The following is an 18,151-nucleotide window of genomic DNA, read 5'->3' as shown; positions in this document are numbered from 1 at the left end:
CTGTCATCTCTGAGAAACAAAGTGAGGGTTTTGGAGGGTTTTGGTGGGGTGTATTAATTGAGTCTGGTGGTGGGTATTAAGGAGGGCACGTTATTACATGGAGCACTGGGTGTAGTGCATAAACAATGAATTTTGGAACACTGAAAAAAAATTAAACAAAACAGTAAGAGGCTTAATTGACTGGGCCACCAGGTACTACAACATGAAAATATTTTAAGGCAGAAGTGTGTGGTGTGTGATTTTAAGGGCAGAAGCATTTTTGGGCTTCCAGAATAGAGGAGGAGAAAATTTCAAGTGAAGGGAATAATACATTCAGAGGTAAAGTTTTTAAACTGTGAGCTCAAGTTTGGAGGATGGAAAGCAATTTAACCTAAATCAGTGAATTTCAACCCTGGTTTCACATTAAAATCACTTGGGTATTTTTAAAACTCCAAGTGCCTGAGCCCCAATCTCTACCAATTAAATCTCAATCTCCAAGGGTTGGAGAGAGGCTTCAAAATTAAAAAACAAACAAACAAACAGAAAAACTCTCCAGAGTACTATTGGGGAGGAAATGAAAGAGAAAAGACACGGATTGATGAGCTGAAGTTTTGTGTTGTTAGGATCAGCCAGAAACTGTGGTTATTGACTTCCCATAGGAACGCAGCACGCAGACTTGAAGGCCTAACCCAGAGTACTTTGGGCAACTGTCACTGCCCTTCATGAAGAACTGGGAGCCATTTTGGCATCTGCAACTGCTAACAATAACCATGCTGGCTTACAGGACTTCTCATCCTGGGGAATCCTTGGACAAGAGCTAAGCAGTCACCCATTCAGGATCTTGCTGTTAATACAAGTAAACAGCAAGCTCATAAATTCATTTGCTAGTCCACAGGAAAAAGGGGCTTCCAAGGTGAATCAGCAAGTCAGCACAGATACAATCCAACTGCAGTGTACTTTTGGTTTGAAACTAATCAGAGCTATCTATCTTCGACTCCCTAATTCCGTCCATGACTAGCTTGAATTTAGATGTGCTAAGTAATAGATTATAACTTCTATATAAGAAGTTATGTTGGGGTCCCTGGGTGGCTCAGTGGGTTAAGCCTCCGCTTTCAGCTCAGGTCATGGTCCCAGGTCCCTGCTTAGCAGAGAGTCTGCTTCCCCCTTTCTCTCTCAGCCTCCTCTCTCTGCCTGCTTGTGATCTGTCTGTCAAATAAATAAATAAAATCTTAAAAAAAAAAAAAAGAAGTTATCTAAGTTGTCTCATCTGTAAATTGGGACAATGATACTATTTATGTCACAAGTAGCCCCAGGAATTAAAATGAGATCACATACATAAGAGATATTTCAAAAACTTGATGTGTAAACAGTTTTTATTTCAGCCTGGAATTTCCTCTTTGACTTGCTCTTCCAAAAGAGAATTAAATTCTCAGCAAAAGAACCTACTGATAATAGTGTAATCCTTTCTTATTTTTCCAAGGTGATTTACTGGCCAAAAAATGAATTGTGTGAAGTAAAATAGAGAATCATTTATTCAAATTTTCACAATATTCAAGTCCATGACATTTTCTCTATTTTGTCTCTTAACAAGCAGCAGATTAGAGCTCTTTGAGGGTTCCTTAAGATTTTATAGAGAGAAATTGAATTTAAAAAAAAGATTTTATGGAGAGAAATGTATCTTTCCTATTCCCAGTCTTTATAGACTGTTATAAGTGAAGGATTTAAACATATTTTATATTTGGTTTTCTTTTAAATACAAAGATGTGAGAGCCTCTGTCTTTGTGGAAAATCAAAGCGAAATATTTGGTCCCTCCTCCTAAGACATTTCCAGTCTATCTGAAGAAACAAGATATGCACAGTTCATTTAGAAGAGTTAATATAATAAGATTATCTATTTAATAATCTTGTTCCTATACAAAGAGGTTGGGTGTTTGTTCAACCTGTATCTTTGAACTATTTCTGAGCATATCACAATAGTCTGACAAACTATATGTGCTTCTTATTCAGATGTCCTTTCTTAACTTTGGAGGCTTTCCCAGGTGCAATATCTGGCAAATTAGCCAAAGAAGTGAGCAAAGAAATACTAAGCCTTACCGAGAACTCTGTTAGGAATGTAATCCCACTTCCTAAAATCACCATAACTTTGGATGAGGGCATGCAGCAGGTAGGGCCATGGAGTTTAGGAAGGGGGGAGGTGTCCAGTGCTAGGATGGGTCCTGATGGTGAGTAGTTGTGGCAAAAGAGACTTTTATGCAGTGAAAGTGCCTCATATTCTTGGTTAGTGGCTTTCATGATAAGCATCCATTGATCAAATGCAATGAGCTGAGAGAAATAGTAGGTACTACTGAGGAAGCCTCCATTTGTGCCAGATTCTGTACTCGTTGTATCACACCGGCTATCAAAATCATTCCTCATCAGAATCCAGATGGGCATTAATTATTCCCTCTCTTACCAGTGAAGAAACTGAGGCTCAAAAAAAGATAGCTATCTTGACAAAAGCTAGTAACAGAATTTAAAGTCGGGTCCTCAGAGCTCTAAAAATCTTTTCTCTATGGCAGTACCTTCAAACTGGGATAGACACCACTGCAGGTTCACCAAGACTTTCTATAGGATACATGGTACAGAACGTGTTAAAGAAATTTATTTCCAGGTCTTCCTCCAAGTATATTTTTCTTTTCTTTTCTTATTTTTTTTTTTTTTTTTTTTTTTTTTTTTTTTTTTTTTAGTATTTTATTTATTTATATGACACAAAGAGAGAGAGCACACACAAGCAGGAGGAGAGGGAGGGGAAGAACCGGACTCCCCACCAAGCAGGGAGCCTGATGTGAGACTTGATCCCAAGAACCTGGAATCATGACCTGAGCTGAAGGCAGCCGCTTAATGGACTGAGCCACCCAGGCGCCCCCCAAGTATAGTTTTCTAAAATGGATCTTGAATGGGAAAGTTCCTGAAGGTTCTCCTTTTCCTCTGCTCCTTACCTGTTATTTGTCTTCTACTTTTCAGGATTAAAGCCTTCCTCTCATATATCCTAAGTCCATTCTCAACAGAACACATTCTCAGAAGAGGTAAAAACTCACACTCACAGGTTGCCAAACAAGTAAAGCATTCAAAACATTGGTGCCAGCGTCGCTAAACAGCATGACTTTAATGTGTTAGGTGTTGAATATCTTGAAAGTCATGTGGTTTGTAAATAAATTCATAATTTATATGATTGCTTTAATTAAAGATGCTTGATTATCAGCTAATGAATCACATTATTTTGATGCCAGATCAGTGACTCATTTTTAGCATGTAACTAAAAGAGAGTTCAAATAATTTGTGAGATTACTATAAAAAATCTTTTATTCCTGTGCAGTTACTTTTGAGAGGAAAGTTTTCTCAGGACCCAGATTTAGTTTTTAATATTTAGAATAAGATTTATGCTAAACTTTATCCTATGTAGCAATGGATTAATAGTGAATAATTTTTAATTAATGATCTTTCACCAATATATTAAACTTTCAATAAAATTTTACTTTTATATTTAATATTTTATAAAATGTTTTAATATATTTATATGATTTTGATAAGCTGTTTATGGCTAAAATATTTAATTATAAATTAACCCAGATTAGATTAATGTTTCCATGAGAGTTTTAAAAAATAATTTTAATTTCTATACCTATTTTCATCGCAAAAAAGTTTTGGTGTTTTTTTTAAGATTTATTTATTTGTTTATTTGACAGAGAGAGAAATCACAAGTAGGCAGAGAGGCAGGCAGAGAGAGAGGAGGAAACAGGCTCCCTGCTGAGCAGAGAGCCTGATTGAGAGGCTCAATCCCAGGACCCTGAGACTATGACCTGAGCTGAAGGCAGAGGCTTTAACACACTGAGCCATCCAAGTGCCCCAAAGAAGTTTTTTTTTTTTTTTTTTAATCATGCATATCTTGTATAATATTTAGGAATGTTTCTGTGGAAAAAGAGAATGTGAGATAAGTCCAAAAAGGAAACCTCATAAAATTACACATGATAATAGGGTTTGTTTAGGTATTCTTGATATGGGTATAGTGAATGAAGTGGATACATTTTTAAAACGTGATATTAAATTTTTAGTTTTGCATTTGAACTATTTGCAATATATCTGAAGTTATATCCTCTGAAAGTCCTTACAATTTTGATTAAAATAAACTGGATCTACTTAATAGTATGTAAGAACATATATAAAATGTGGTCTTAAAACTTTCCTTTGGTGTTATCAAGGGTAAAAGCTTAAAGACCATTCCTATACAGAAGTTTGTCTTCCATGATATGGGATTCATTGCTACATAGGAAAGGCAGTAAACCATTGCATATTCAATAGCCTGAACTCTAGAAGAAAACAAGCTTGTGTCCCAACCTAATTTCTCTTATTTTTAAATCTTGCAAGTTTCTTGTGTAATTTAATTTTTAAATCTTAATTTTTCTTATTTATTTTTAAATCTTACATATGCTACCTGACATCTCTAAGCCCCCTTTTTCAAACTGATGTGATGGAGGTAATAAGGGTACCTAATTTGTAGGATCACTCTGAAGGGCATATGAAAAATCATGTCAAGCTCTTAGAAAAATCTCTGTGTACAGTAAAAGCCTTATGTATATAACCATAAAAGTTTCATAGACAAGAGGGGAGGGAAGTGCATGTTCTTAAGCTAAGCTCCCAGTAGGAGCAAGGCTTAGCATGGTCTCTGAGAATGAGCACAGAAGTTTCAAAAGGAGAGGAAAAAAATCACAGACTAAGGGTTAGAAATACTGTGAGCCACAATGGTGGTCGAGCACAGTGCATCAAATGTAGAAGTCAAGATCTGCCCCTTTAAAAATGAACAGGTTGACAACAAGATAATCCTAGTTGCATAAAATTAGCTAGACCTCCCCTGCCCCAAAGTGCCTTCACTGTGTGTATCCTACCTTCATAATCATCATCTTCCAGTTTCTGTTTGATATTTCTAAATTCTGAGATTTAATAATGTGCCCTAGGCCAAGGGCATCCCCCAACGAGGTTGCTGCTTAGAATTTAACTTTGGTAAATGGGACTTCTTTGTCTGGTTCTGAATCTGAGTTCTACTTATGTTTTGCCTCCATGGACTCTGAAATGCTACCTTCTTCTTCCTCTTCCCAGGGACTGTGTGAAAGAGAACACAAAATAACCAGAGCTCAGGTCTTGAAATTTAGTTGATCAGAGTTAAAATGGAAATAATTGACAGAGTTGCTGAAAAGATTGGAGGACATACGCCACAAAAAGCATTTACATGATTAATATTCAGAAAGTAATAGCTCACATTATCATTATTCTCCCACAATTAATATTCCTGATACAATGAAAGGAACCATTTAATGGAGCTCTGATTAATTTTGAAGTGAATAATTTGCGAAATCAAACACAATCTGACCTGATGTCCGCTGGGCTGTGATGCGGAAGGTCACAAATTTTCTGTTTTCTCTGGAACCAGAAACCAAAATTAAAAGTAACCATCAGAGCTGGGAAGCGAGGAGTTACATAACAGGCTGGAAAGATCTGCTCTAAGTGCCATTAAAGACTGAAGGGAGACTGACCATGCTGATTAGTATAAAAAGGTCCTATCACTTTGCAGTATCTAAAGGAGATATAATGGGCGGAAGCAACAGGAGGGAACATGTTTGGCTCCACTTACTCCATCCGGTTAATCAGTCCACTGTACCTAGATTAATAGCTTTCCATTCCACCAGGATTTATTAAATAAGCAGTGGGCATCCAAAATGTAAGCAATCTCAATAGAATCTCAAGTATAATCACAAACCAAATGAGATAAGCATTGAGGTTTTCAATTATTAATGCAAACTGACTTTTTTCTTTCCAATTTTCTTTTTTGCCCACAGGATTTGCTAGTCCACTCACTGGAATAGCAGATGCCTCTCAAAGCAGTATGCACAATGCCCTGCACATCTATATGAACGGAACGATGTCTCAGGTACAGGGATCTGCCAACGATCCTATTTTTCTTCTTCACCATACCTTTGTTGACAGGTTGGTTGACACTTTTTCATAAATTATGTGCTTGTGGGTGTTAAATGTAGTGGGACTTCATTACATGAAAGCTAAGAAATTATGGTAATCTATTGTCTCCGATCAGATTCTCCCAGAAACAGCCCTGAAACTAAGGATTTGGATGCAAATGTTTTATTAAAGAGAAACCAGTAAGAGAATGGGTAAAACACAGAGAAGGGGGAAAAAGCCAAATAAGAGTACAGTTTCAGTTGAAGTCCCAGACTCAGCCAGATTTTGGTAGAGTATGAAATTACACTTCAGTTTGTCTTTCCTGAAAACAAGGGAACTGAGTTTTTGTATTACCGTATCAAATAGTCATTGGCTACAGGTTGCCCTGAGGTAGGAGCTGTAAAGCTTCCAGACACTAGTCCATTCCAGACTAACCGTGTGGCTCCCAAGCCTAAGGGCAGTCTTCCGAAGGTGGCAGGGTCCTGTGGCCAAGGGTCAAGCTTGTAGTTTCAGAGAGGTGGGCGCACAGAGTTGGCACAAGGTGTCTAAGGCCACCTCAGCAGGACATAGATCTGCTATATCTCTCTTCAAAACATTTTCTTTCTCTCTGCCAATGTTATTTCTTCTTTTCCAATCTCAGACCCTCAATAGAAGCAGATATGTCTTTGATCTCAACCATCGGCTTGAGCGTTATATGATTAGCTCTCCAGATACGATGCAATATGGCCCAGCCATCTTGTTTAATGTGCCTTAATTCTCCTGGAGCCTTATTAACCCTCTTCCTCTTTGCTACATGTGCAGTGCTTACCTTTAAAGAATTTAAACTTAATCATAGGTGATGATAGCAGAAGAGAAAGTACCTGGAGGAAGGTCAGCTGTCTGTTTCTGGAGTTCTTCAAAAAGACAGGAGGAAGTAAAGCATTGAATCATGATAGATGAATGGAGGGCTCTTTTTTCTTTCTTTTTTGTCTCCTCTTAGGGAGTTTTCTCCACTGTATAAAGGGCACAGATTTATACCTGCCATTAAGATAATACTTTCCTTCTCTGTGGTAAATACAACAAATTCTGTTTTTCCTGTTTTATTTTTTTTAATGGTTTTATTTATTTATTTGACAGACAAAGGTCACAAGTAGGCAGAGAGGCAGGCAGAGAGAGAGAGAGAGAGGAGGAAGCAGGCTCCCTGCTGAGCAGACAGCCCGATGTGGGGCTCAATCCCAGGACGCTGGGATCATGACCTGAGCCGAAGGCAGAGGCTTAACTTACTGAACCACCCAGGCACCCCTGTTTTTCCTGTTTTAAAGATAAAGAAACTGAAACTGAAAATTAGATGTTTTACTCATATTGTCACCATTTCTTACTCACTCATTTCCCCAAAAGATGGACACAACATCAGATAAAAAAGTAACCAACCATGAGCATGGACTATTATTAGGCACATTGTTGTTGTCTGCAGGACAACTCCAATATTATAGGAATTAAGTAACAGTCCAAGTCACGTTTCATTCAGAAATCAGTTTTTTTTTCTTTTTAAAGATTTTATTTATTTATTTGACAGATATCACAAGTAGGCAGAGAGGCAGGCAGAGAGACAGGAGGAAGCAGGCTCCCTGCCGAGCAGAGAGCCCGATGCGGGGCTCGATCACAGGACCCTGAGATCATGACCCGATCCGAAAGCAGAGGCTTTAACCCACTGAGCCACCCAGGCGCCCCCAGAAATCAGTTTTCAAGAAAGTGTATAAACACCAAAATTATGATATTAATATGATATCATAATTACCTATATCCATGTGGAAATGAGGGATCAGGAGGCTTGGAAAAAACATTTTATCAGAAAAGATAGATTGAACTCTTTTTATGAAATCATTTTTACATCCTATTGTCCTTGTGAATTCTTGGCATTTTTTGATCTTTAGTGTCCCATAAACCTTAAAGAATTTTAGAATTCCTAGACACTTGATGCTTTAAGCAAGAAATCAGCACACTGTGGCTTATAGGCCAATCTGTCTTCTGACTTATTTGTAAGTCAGGATTGATTGAAACCACAGTCATTCATTTATAACTTGTCTGCGGCTGCTTTTATGCTATAAGGGCCAAGCTGGGTAGTTGCGACTGAGGCCATGGGGCACAAAGTGGAAAATATTTAGTTTCTGGCATTTTATAGAAAAAGTTTGCTGACCCCTGCTAAACCACAGAATTCCATATTTATATAACAGATAAGAAAAAAAAAAAGTTGATCTTTAGCTAGCTTGCTTTTATCTGTCTTTATAGAAAATAGTACAATTGAATTCAGTGTGTAGAAGCATGTTTGTTTGGCAGAGATAAAACCATTATGCAGATGTATGGATTTTAAGCCTCTCTGTCACTCTAGAAAATTAAAATGTTCTACTCTCTTAGAATTCCCTGCTAATTCTATCTTACCATTAGGTATCTGTATGGTTATTAAAATAACTGAAAAATAATAAACAAATGACCAAGTAGTTTCTCCCTCAGCCCACAGAGCCAAGCTGAGGAAGATTCTGGGTATGGAGAAAAAGCACAATTAGGAAGGCTAGAGACCATGGATTGCCACATAATACCGTAGCACGTGAACTTTCCTCTCAAGACTCTTCTCAGTCAGATGGTCAGTTCACCACTATTCTGCTCTTCATGCATGTATTTATTAGGTACCCTCTGTGTGCTGAGTATATTTGCCTAAATATTCCACATTCTTTCTTGCCTCGATACATTGCTTATACCATTCTCCAAACCCGGAACATGCTTGTCCTTTAGTCATCTAATTTTTTTTAAGATTTTATTTATTTATTTGACAGAGAGAGATCACAAGTAGGCAGAGAGGCAGGCAGAGAGAGAGGAGGAAACAGGTTACCGGCTGAGCGGAGAGCCCGATGCGGGGCTCGATCCCAGAACCCTGGGATCATGACCTGAGCTGAAGGTAGAGGCTTTAACCCACTGAGCCACCCAGGCACCCCTAGTCATCTAATTTTTATGGCAACTTTAAGACTAGTTTCAATTTTCACCTCCTTCATGAAGTCGACCCAGACCATACCTGTCTATAACCATCTTTCCCATCCAGAGTATGCTGGAGTCAGCCCACAGTAGCTAGCAAGATCTAATATGGACATCTTTCCCCAACTTTTCTTTAGGAACCTCAAGCTATAGTTTAAAATTAGCCATGGTGGGAGTATTTATACCATGAAATTGGCAAATGCTGCACATCAAGGATTTTATTCTGCCAGCTGTTTATTAAAATAATGGCCAGGACACCACTCTTCCATCTATGAACTCATGCCACATTCTCTCTTTACTCTTCATTTAGGACACGTCATTTGCATTGTTCTTGATTTATGTCATTACTCATTTGTGCTTTGTCCCTCTCACTAATCTGTGAACTACCTAATTAAGGCTCATGCTACAATGAATAAATGTCTAATCAATTTCTATCAAATAAACAAATGATTGAAAAAAAACCTTAGCACACTGCATTTGCCACAGCTACAAAAGGAAGGACAGAGAAGCCATTTTAATTGAAGAATTTTTTTTAAGTCTTAAAAAGCAAAATGTAATAAGCATGTAATGCTATGAACATGTCTTAAAATTTTAGCATGTTTCTAGACCATCAGACCTGACTGTACACATTGAGGAAACAATAGTGAGACAGGATTCTTGGTCTGAAAAAGCATAGTCTATTGGGAAATATAAACATGCAAGCCATGGTAGTACATTATGACTCATGCCCAGTCATGGGAGGCATTCTTAGAAAGCTGCATAAAACAAGGATGATATAAGAGCCGATCCCTGAAGGGCAGCAGGCCTACAAGACAAGAATGAATATTCAAGGATCAGAAGCACAACTCCTGTCTACTTGAGACCAGTCACAAATGAGGAGTATAAACTGAAGAAGAAAATGCAAGATTGGCTTATAAAACAAGGGAATAAGCCTCAAAGCTCATGGGAAGAGAAGCTCATGACATTCGGGTGCCAAGTAGTCTGTCATCAAAATGTGCCAATGTTGGGAAAAGAAAGTTGAAAGCTAATTCCAATTCTCTCTACCACTTAAAAAAAAAAATCAGAAAATAGACTCAATATAACAATTTTAAAACATAATATACATTTAGTTTTTACTATATTTGAGGCACTATTCTACACTATTCACAAGTTCTAGTTCATTTAGTTCACACCAAGTCTGTAACATAGGTTCCAGTATTATCCTACTTTATAGATTTAAAAAAGAGTTATGGAGATTATATAGCTAGCAAAGGACAGAGTTGAGAGCTAAACAATGTAGTCTTTTCTTCTTCTTCTTCTTCTTCTTTTTTTTTTTTTTTAAAAAACAATGTAGTCTTACTACAGAACCAGGTTCTTAACCATTATGGGCAACTGCCTGGGGATCTGAACTATAACTGTCCTTCTGATTGCTCTTAGGTTGAAGATAAAACATTTTCATTAAAAATTCACTCATTAAAAAAAATTCATTCCTTTGTCAAACATTTTAAGTTTTTACTATATTCCATATACCGTGTCAGATACTATGCCTGTTTTATTTGTTGAGATAAATAAAAACTCTTGAACTTGGGTCTTGCCGTCTTCCAAAAAAGAAAAAATAAATTAGCAATCATAGCAATGTACTACAGCCAATAAAAGAAACATGAGAGGTATATGAATCCAGAAATGAAAAGCCTAACTCTGCCTTGAAAATTAAATTCTTTCCAGAAAAGACTCTCCTTTGATTTATTCTTAAAGACGAGGAAAAGTTACAGATATGACAATGAAGGAAAGGAAGTGTATGTCATACTTACAGAACAAAACTGGTAAATCCTAAGACAGAGGAAATCATGTTGAAGAAATTTTATTTAGACAAGCTGGAGAACAGGTTCCCATAGTAGTATCAAGATTAATATCAGATTTGAGGGTCCTGACATGTTCTTGGCTTCTTTGAAAGACTTCCTTTAAAAACTATATTGAAATATTTTAGTTTTTATTTTTGTTTTCTCATAAATTAAATAAAAAGATAATATAAAGTAGCAGATTAAGGGAAATTACCTAAAATCCATTCTGCAATTTAGAAAAGTAGAGAAAGGAACAAATTAACAAGAGAAGTCTCACTCCACCCTTCCAATATACACTAAAAGAATTATATTTGCACACAAATCCATACTTTTTGCCTACTTAGTAATCTCAGATATATTTCAACATTTGTTTATGTAGGTCTTTCCCTTTCCTTTTGAAAGCTTTATAGAATTTCATTGCATATCAAGAGAATAAGATGAGTCACAGAATGGAAGAAAATAATTGCAAAATACATATCTTATAAAGGACTTAATCCAAGATATAAAAAGAACTCAACATTCAAGGAGAAGAAAATGAATCCAATTAAAAAGCAAGTCAAAGTCCTTAATAGACACTTCACTAGAGAAGATATACAATGGCAAGTTAAGTATATGAAAAGATATTCCACATCATATGTCATCAGGGAAATGCAAATTAAACCATAATACATACACCTATTAGGATGGTCAGAATCTGCTGACACCACCAAATACTGGTAAGGTTGGAGTGGGACCAGACTCTCAATCATTGCTGGTAGAAATGCAAAATAACATGACCAGTTTGGAAGACAGTTTGGCAGCTTTTTACAAAACTAAACCTCCTTTTGCCATGTGATCCAGCAATTACGCTTCTTGGTATTTACCCAGAGGAGCTGAAAACACATGCCCACACAAATATCTGTGCATGGAAGGTCATAGCAATCTCATTTATACTTGCCAAAGCAGGGAGGTAACCAAAATGCCCTTCAATAGGTGAGTGGATAAATAACCTATGCTATATCCAGACAGTGGATTGTCAGAGATAAAAAGAAATGAGCTATTAAGCCACACAAAGACATGAAAGAAACATAAATATATATTATTAAGTAGAATAAACCAATCTGAAGAGGGTACCAGTTGTAGAATTCCTACTGTACAACGTTCTGGAAAAGGCAAAACTATGGAGACTATAAAATGATCAACGGTTCCCAGAGGGGAGAAAGGGGGCAAAGAATAGACAAAGCACAGAGGATTTTTAAGGCAGTGAAAATACACTCTGGGATATTATAATGATGGATATAAGTTGTTATACATTTTTCTAAACCTGAAGAATGTATACCACCAAGAGTAAACCCGTATGTAAACTATGGACTGGGGGAGGTAAAGATGCATCAATATAGGGTCACCAGTTGTACCAAATGTATCGTTCTGGTGAAGGATGTTGCTCATGGAGGAGATGAAGCATGTGTCGGGGCAGAAGGTAGACGGGAAGTCTTCGTACCTTCCAATTTTGTTGTGAACCTAAAACGCCTCTGAAATAAAGGAAAATGGTTATGGGTTAGTTGATGTTTTAAATAACTGAAATCATGACATGACACTGTATTCTTTTTTCTTTTAATTTTTTATTTGTTATTAACATATAATGTATTATAAGCCCCAGGGGTACAGGTCTGTGTATCGCCACTGTATCGACACTGTATTTTTGCTGCTTAATATCAGGCAAAGCACTATTAGGACTCGTAAATAGAAAGGTATTAGGGAAGTGGACAATGAAGGCATTGATGAACCTCTAGGAACTACCCATAAAGCATACAATTTCTGAAAGACTTAATAGTCATTTACTTATATGAATATTAATAATAATGAATGTTAATGTTATTTACTTGTACAAATTTAACTTAAGGAAGGCTGAGTATCTCTTCCTCTTTGAGAACTCTTTCCATGTAACTCATCAATAGTAACTAACAAATACACCTACTTATTTCTATCTCTCTTTTCATCAGATGGATGGACAAAACTTTTTGGCTTTTCCAGGAGCCCCCTAAGAAATCACATAGAGAGTTTTAGGTGTAAAAGATATTCTAAAAGATTTATTTAATTTTTTCCATATTTAGGATCTGATGTGGGCAAGACAGAAATTAAAGAAGTTATCAGAGGAGAATTGAACACTTGATTAAGATGGGATTATAAGTGACTGAGAAACAATATTTGGTTATATATTTAATCAAAATGTCAATAAAACACTTTAAAATAAGAAAAAGAAGGTAACATGATTATAAAGAATCTTAACTCTTTAACAGGAGAGGAAAGAGAAACCTTTGTTCTTTTGTTCTTTCTTATAGTCAGGAATATAATAAAGTCAACATAAAGTACAGAAAATTGTTCTGGTTAGACACAGAATCTCTGCTATCCAGAAAGTAAAGAATAATCCTTCATATTGTAAGCAAAAATAAGCAATAAACTAAGGAAGTAAAACCAAGCCATCAAAATGGAAAACATTTGCTAAGATTTTTAATAAATTTTATAACTTTTTCAACCTTAGGTATTCTAAATCAGGTCAAATAAAATTTACTTTCCACATTTTGTCTTTTATTAGCTCCTTCATATTGTGGATCAAACTGACATTTAAGACAAGAGTTTGGGTATTAAGGAGGGCATGTATTGCTGGAGCACTGGGTGTTATACGTAAACAATGAATCATGGAACATTACATCAAAAACTTAAGATGTACTGTATGGTGACTAACATAACATTTAAAAAAAGAGTTTAAGGGCTCCACAAGGTCAGTACTAATTTCATAATAATATTAAGATATGATTAACATGCAATGTGTTCATCATTGCTCTCTTTAAATGAATCAATAAATGTGTAAAAAAATTCCATTGTATGGATACACTTTAATTTAGTAATCACTTTTTAACAGGCATTTTGATTGTTTCTCCCTCTTTTTTTTTTTTTGCTAAACAATGTGTTTATATATGTGTATATATATACATATACCATATATATTTTGAACATCGTGAGTATAACTAAAGAACAAATTCTTATCATTGAAATTGAAAGGTAAGAGGTTAAATACATTCAAAATTTGTAGGTATTTCTAAATTGCCTTTCAAAAATGATTGTGCCAACTACATTCCCACAAGTAGAGAATGAAAGTATTTCCTTCACCCTGTACCTTCACCTGCAGCAGAGAGAGGTCATCAGCTTTATTAACCTTTGCTACTCTGAAAAGTAGAAAAATATCTATTTGAATTTCTCTATTTCCTGTTCATATTATAGATTTTTTTTCCTAAAATCTGTTGACATTTGTGGTTATTTTAGATTGGGTTTGGGTTTGTTTGTTTGTTTTTGCCTTTTTACTATTAAATTGTAAAGGCTCTTCATAATATTTTTAAAAGTTAGTCCTTCTGTCATAAATATTACAAGTATTTTCCCCATTTTAAAATCATCTTTTAAGTTTTAATGGTATGCTGCTCCTTTAAGAAACTGATTGTTTTCAGACAGCCTTTTTTTTAATTTAAACTTTTGTTTGTGGCATCAGTGTGTTTGCCTTCTTGTTTTGCCGTATTCTTATCTGTAAAAAGAATGGATTGTTATAAAAGCTCCAAGGTCCTTTCTGGACTTTACAATATCCTGGGTATTTTAAGAAATGACAATAGAATGCATTAGCACAATTATAGGCCTTTCACAGGTTTCTTAGTGACAGTTTAATCATGCTTTTTAGTTATGATTAATAGGTAACTGACAAGTCCAATTCATAGTTAGTTTTTTTTTTTTTTTTTTTCTCTGCCACTCAGAATAAGGAGCACAAGGGACTCTACCTATTCTCAGGTTTGTTAAAGAAAAAACAAAAAACAAAAAAATTCCTGGTAAAAAGAGAAGGTCGAGGAGTGATAACCCTAGAAGAAAGAATAGGTAGGGGTGTTATTTCTCCTTTTTCTTGAAGAAGACCAGATTTGGGGCATGCTAAAAATAGAGGGATTTGAGATTTGAAACCGATCTAACACTACAACACCTATCAAGCATAGCCGATGCTTAAACAATGGAAGTCAGGGTTTTTTTCGCTACAGTTTCCTCAGTAAGGAAGAAGAGCATGGGTGCCTACCAAAGGGTGTACAGTGGATAAATGTCAGAACCATAGAAAAGGAGCTTTGGAAACACTTCCCTTTCCTTGACACATAATCCCTCCAGAAAGACTCCTGTGGACAAAAGCGAGCACACCTCTACATGCAGGTGTTCATCTGTTAATTCCACACTATGCGCCCTCTTTGTTTCGTGCGCCATAGGAAGCCATGGGGCTGCATCAGTCACTAAATACCTAATGCCACACAGTCCAGATATGTAAATAAGCAACACAAAACAAGATGTAATTTCTTTAGTAACAGTGGTTTAATAGTCGGGGACATGTGAAAGAACAGAAAAGATGTGAGGACATCTGTAGCCCCCGCCCCAAACCCCACACAGGATGGCTGGTCTATGAACACTTGTTAGGGTCTCCTGTGGGGAATACTCTTATCCCTGGTGACTTTATGAAGAAGGAGTGGGATTTTGACTTGTGAATTTTGGTAGTAAAAACCTTCCATGCATAGGGAACAAAACAAGAAAGGCAGAGAAGTGTGAGGTTTAAAAACAAAAACACTTCAGGGAAGAGATGAAAGTTAAAATACAGTTAAGGGACGCCTGGGTGGCTCAGTTGGTTAAGCAGCTGCCTTCGGCTCGGGTCATGATCCCAGCGTCCTGGGATCCAGTCCCACATCGGGCTCCTTGCTCAGCGGGGAGCCTGCTTCTCCCTCTGCCTCTGCCTGCCATTCTGTCTGCCTGTGCTCGCTCTCTCCCCCTCTCTCTCTCTGATAAATAAATAAAATCTTAAAAAAAAAAAATACAGTTAAGACGCTTGAGAGCACAGCGAACAGCTAACGGGGCCGACTGTGCCCCGAATGCTAAGTGCATCAGGTGGCTTGACTTGTTCAACGCTCCGGCGATCCTACCGGTGAAGTGCCATTTTCATCCTTAGCTGAGGGACGAAGAGACTGAGGCACAGAGGGGTGAAGTCAACTGTCAGGCTGTGTTCTGAACCTGGACTACAGGGTTCTTCATAAAGAATTTAGAGAACGGAGGAAATGTATCTAGAGAGAAAGAAGAGACTCTTCCCTCAACAGAGGAGCAGAGGCTGCCAGAAGACGTGGCTATTTTGAGCACTAGCAAAGCAGCATGGTTTAGTGCAGCAGGAGAGGATTCCAAAAACAAGGTGGTTAAAAAAAAAAAAAAAAATCCTTAAGGAGCTCAGAGTGGAGGGGGGCGGGGAGCAACGGGGTGCAGGGGGATGTGAAGGAGAGCAAAGACAGGGCCCGGAAATGGAGCGGGGAGGCTTCCATCAGCATTGCCCAAAAGCTTAACTTTTCACTGATTGTTAAACCCCCTTCTGATGTCGGTGGGGCTCTTCTCCGTCAGACTGACAGAGCAGGCACCTGGCTCTGGGGCTTAAGGAGGCGGCGGTAGAGAAGGCAGGCCTGGCACTCCCCCTGTAGGAGCTCATGGTCTGGTTCCCAGACTGTAAGTATGGAAGACAAGTGCTCTAGTCCATGAACCAGGACACTCACAGGCCTGTGAGCATGTCCTGGCGCGGCTTTGTGATACTTGGGTGACCTTGGGAAGCTTGCTGAACCTCTCCCAGCCTTATTTTCCTCTTATAAGATGGCAGTAGTAATACTGCCTTCCTCAAAGGAATATCACTTTACACTTTAAAAACTGTAACACGTTATACAACGACTAGCTGTTGTAAAGAGGATGGAGAAAAGGGGACTTTTAAGAGCTCATAGGGTGCTTTTGTTTTTTACCCACTGTTTTCCTTGGGTTCCTCAGTATTGATAACACCTTATCGGTTCTCCTGTAGCCTGTCTCTTGAGTGCATGGGAATCTCAGCTAGGTACAGACGTGAAGCAGAACGTTCCAGGGATGGCAAGCGTGCTTCACAACACAGCTGCAGATTAATTACATCTTTTGGAGAGGCTTGTTGGCTATATTTGCTACTGAGGCTTCCCCTCCACTCTACTCCCCAAGCATCCCCTGGGCCATCCTGCAAGGAAGGCTGCCCTGATCCACATGCCCATAAAGCAAATGCCTTGCCAACTTGGCAGCCTAGAAATAGTCTAGGCAGAAGGCAGGTCCCTGAAGCTTTAGGAATGAACAGCAGATTGCTTGCCTGCTGGTGAGTGCAAGGCTGAAACTTGCTCAGAAAGGCAGAAATCCCAGGGTTATAGAAGAAGGTGAGTTCAGAAGCCAGAGAAATGTCTTAATGTCTGCTCTAGGAATCAGATGGGATGGCAGAGGAGGACCTGGCTGTTTCTTGGTATCTTTTCCTGTTGTTGGATTGTAACCAGCTTTAACAATATACCCTCTTTGTTTTCTAAAGCAGGAGAATGAATTCCCTAGAACAGGGAGCCGTTGTAACATCATAGTTATACTTACCCATATTCCCATGGGTGATTTTGTTGTTGCTGTTATTAATGAGTTGAGCTCTTATATTAGTCAGCTTTGGTTAGACCAACTGTAGGTTTGTCTCTCTCTCTCTCCCTTTCAATAAATCTTGAGCTCCTTGAAGATAGGGTCTATGTGTTGACCATCTCTAGCATATAGCACAGAGTCTAGCACCTAACACAGACCCTGGCACATAAGACACCTTCATTAAATACTTATTAAACTAAAGCATGATATGATAATTCTAAGGCAGGCAGCCATTTGCTGGGCTATCTATAACATTTTGTGGTGGGGTAAAATATTAATCTAAGGAAATTGAATTGTACCCTATTAGCTGATGAAGAAGCCATTTACTATGATAACATAAAGAATGTTCCTCCTACAATGTGGGACGTCTTTCTTTGCGGGATTAATTTTTTTTAGTACTAGGGGAATTAAATTGCTTAAAGTATTGATAACTTAACAATCCCAAATGAAAGACAATAAAGAAACATGAGTTGTCATAATTTTTGCTGGATTTTTAAATCTAAAAGAGAACCCTTTGCTTTACAAATAAGGAAGCCAGGGACCAGAGATGGTAACCTGCCCAAGGACACAGTTTTCTGCAAAGTAGAGGGAAAAGTATTTCAAGGTCTTGTGCCAAGCAGAAGGTCTCAGAGACAGAATGGAATTTTTTAACATAACAGGGAGATATTTAACCAGGGAAGGCAGAAACAAAGTGACTATAGGAAGGTCCTCACCATAATTATTTAGCAAGCCAAAGATCAGAATGGCTGAAATAGCACCAAATATTAGGTCCAGGGGATGAACAGGGCTATAAAATAAGTCAAAAGGCTGGAAATCAGAAGACTAGGAAGCAATGAATCACGTGATTCAGATTTTAGCATAGACATGCTTCA

General features: G+C 37.6%; 1 protein-coding gene across 1 annotated transcript in view; it reads left to right on the top strand.

Annotated features, from left to right (window-relative positions):
- TYR (tyrosinase) overlaps positions 1-18,151 on the top strand; it is a 108,784-nt gene that overhangs the window by 33,322 nt on the left and 57,311 nt on the right. The window contains exon 3 of the mRNA XM_059186923.1: positions 5,850-5,997. Within this exon, the coding sequence (XP_059042906.1) occupies positions 5,850-5,997 (148 nt within the window). The remainder of the gene's footprint in view (positions 1-5,849; positions 5,998-18,151) is intronic.

This window comes from Mustela lutreola, chromosome 1 (genome assembly GCF_030435805.1).
Source record: "Mustela lutreola isolate mMusLut2 chromosome 1, mMusLut2.pri, whole genome shotgun sequence".
In the NCBI taxonomy this organism is placed as follows: Eukaryota; Metazoa; Chordata; class Mammalia; order Carnivora; family Mustelidae; genus Mustela; species Mustela lutreola.
This window is presented reverse-complemented; position numbering and strand designations above follow the sequence as displayed.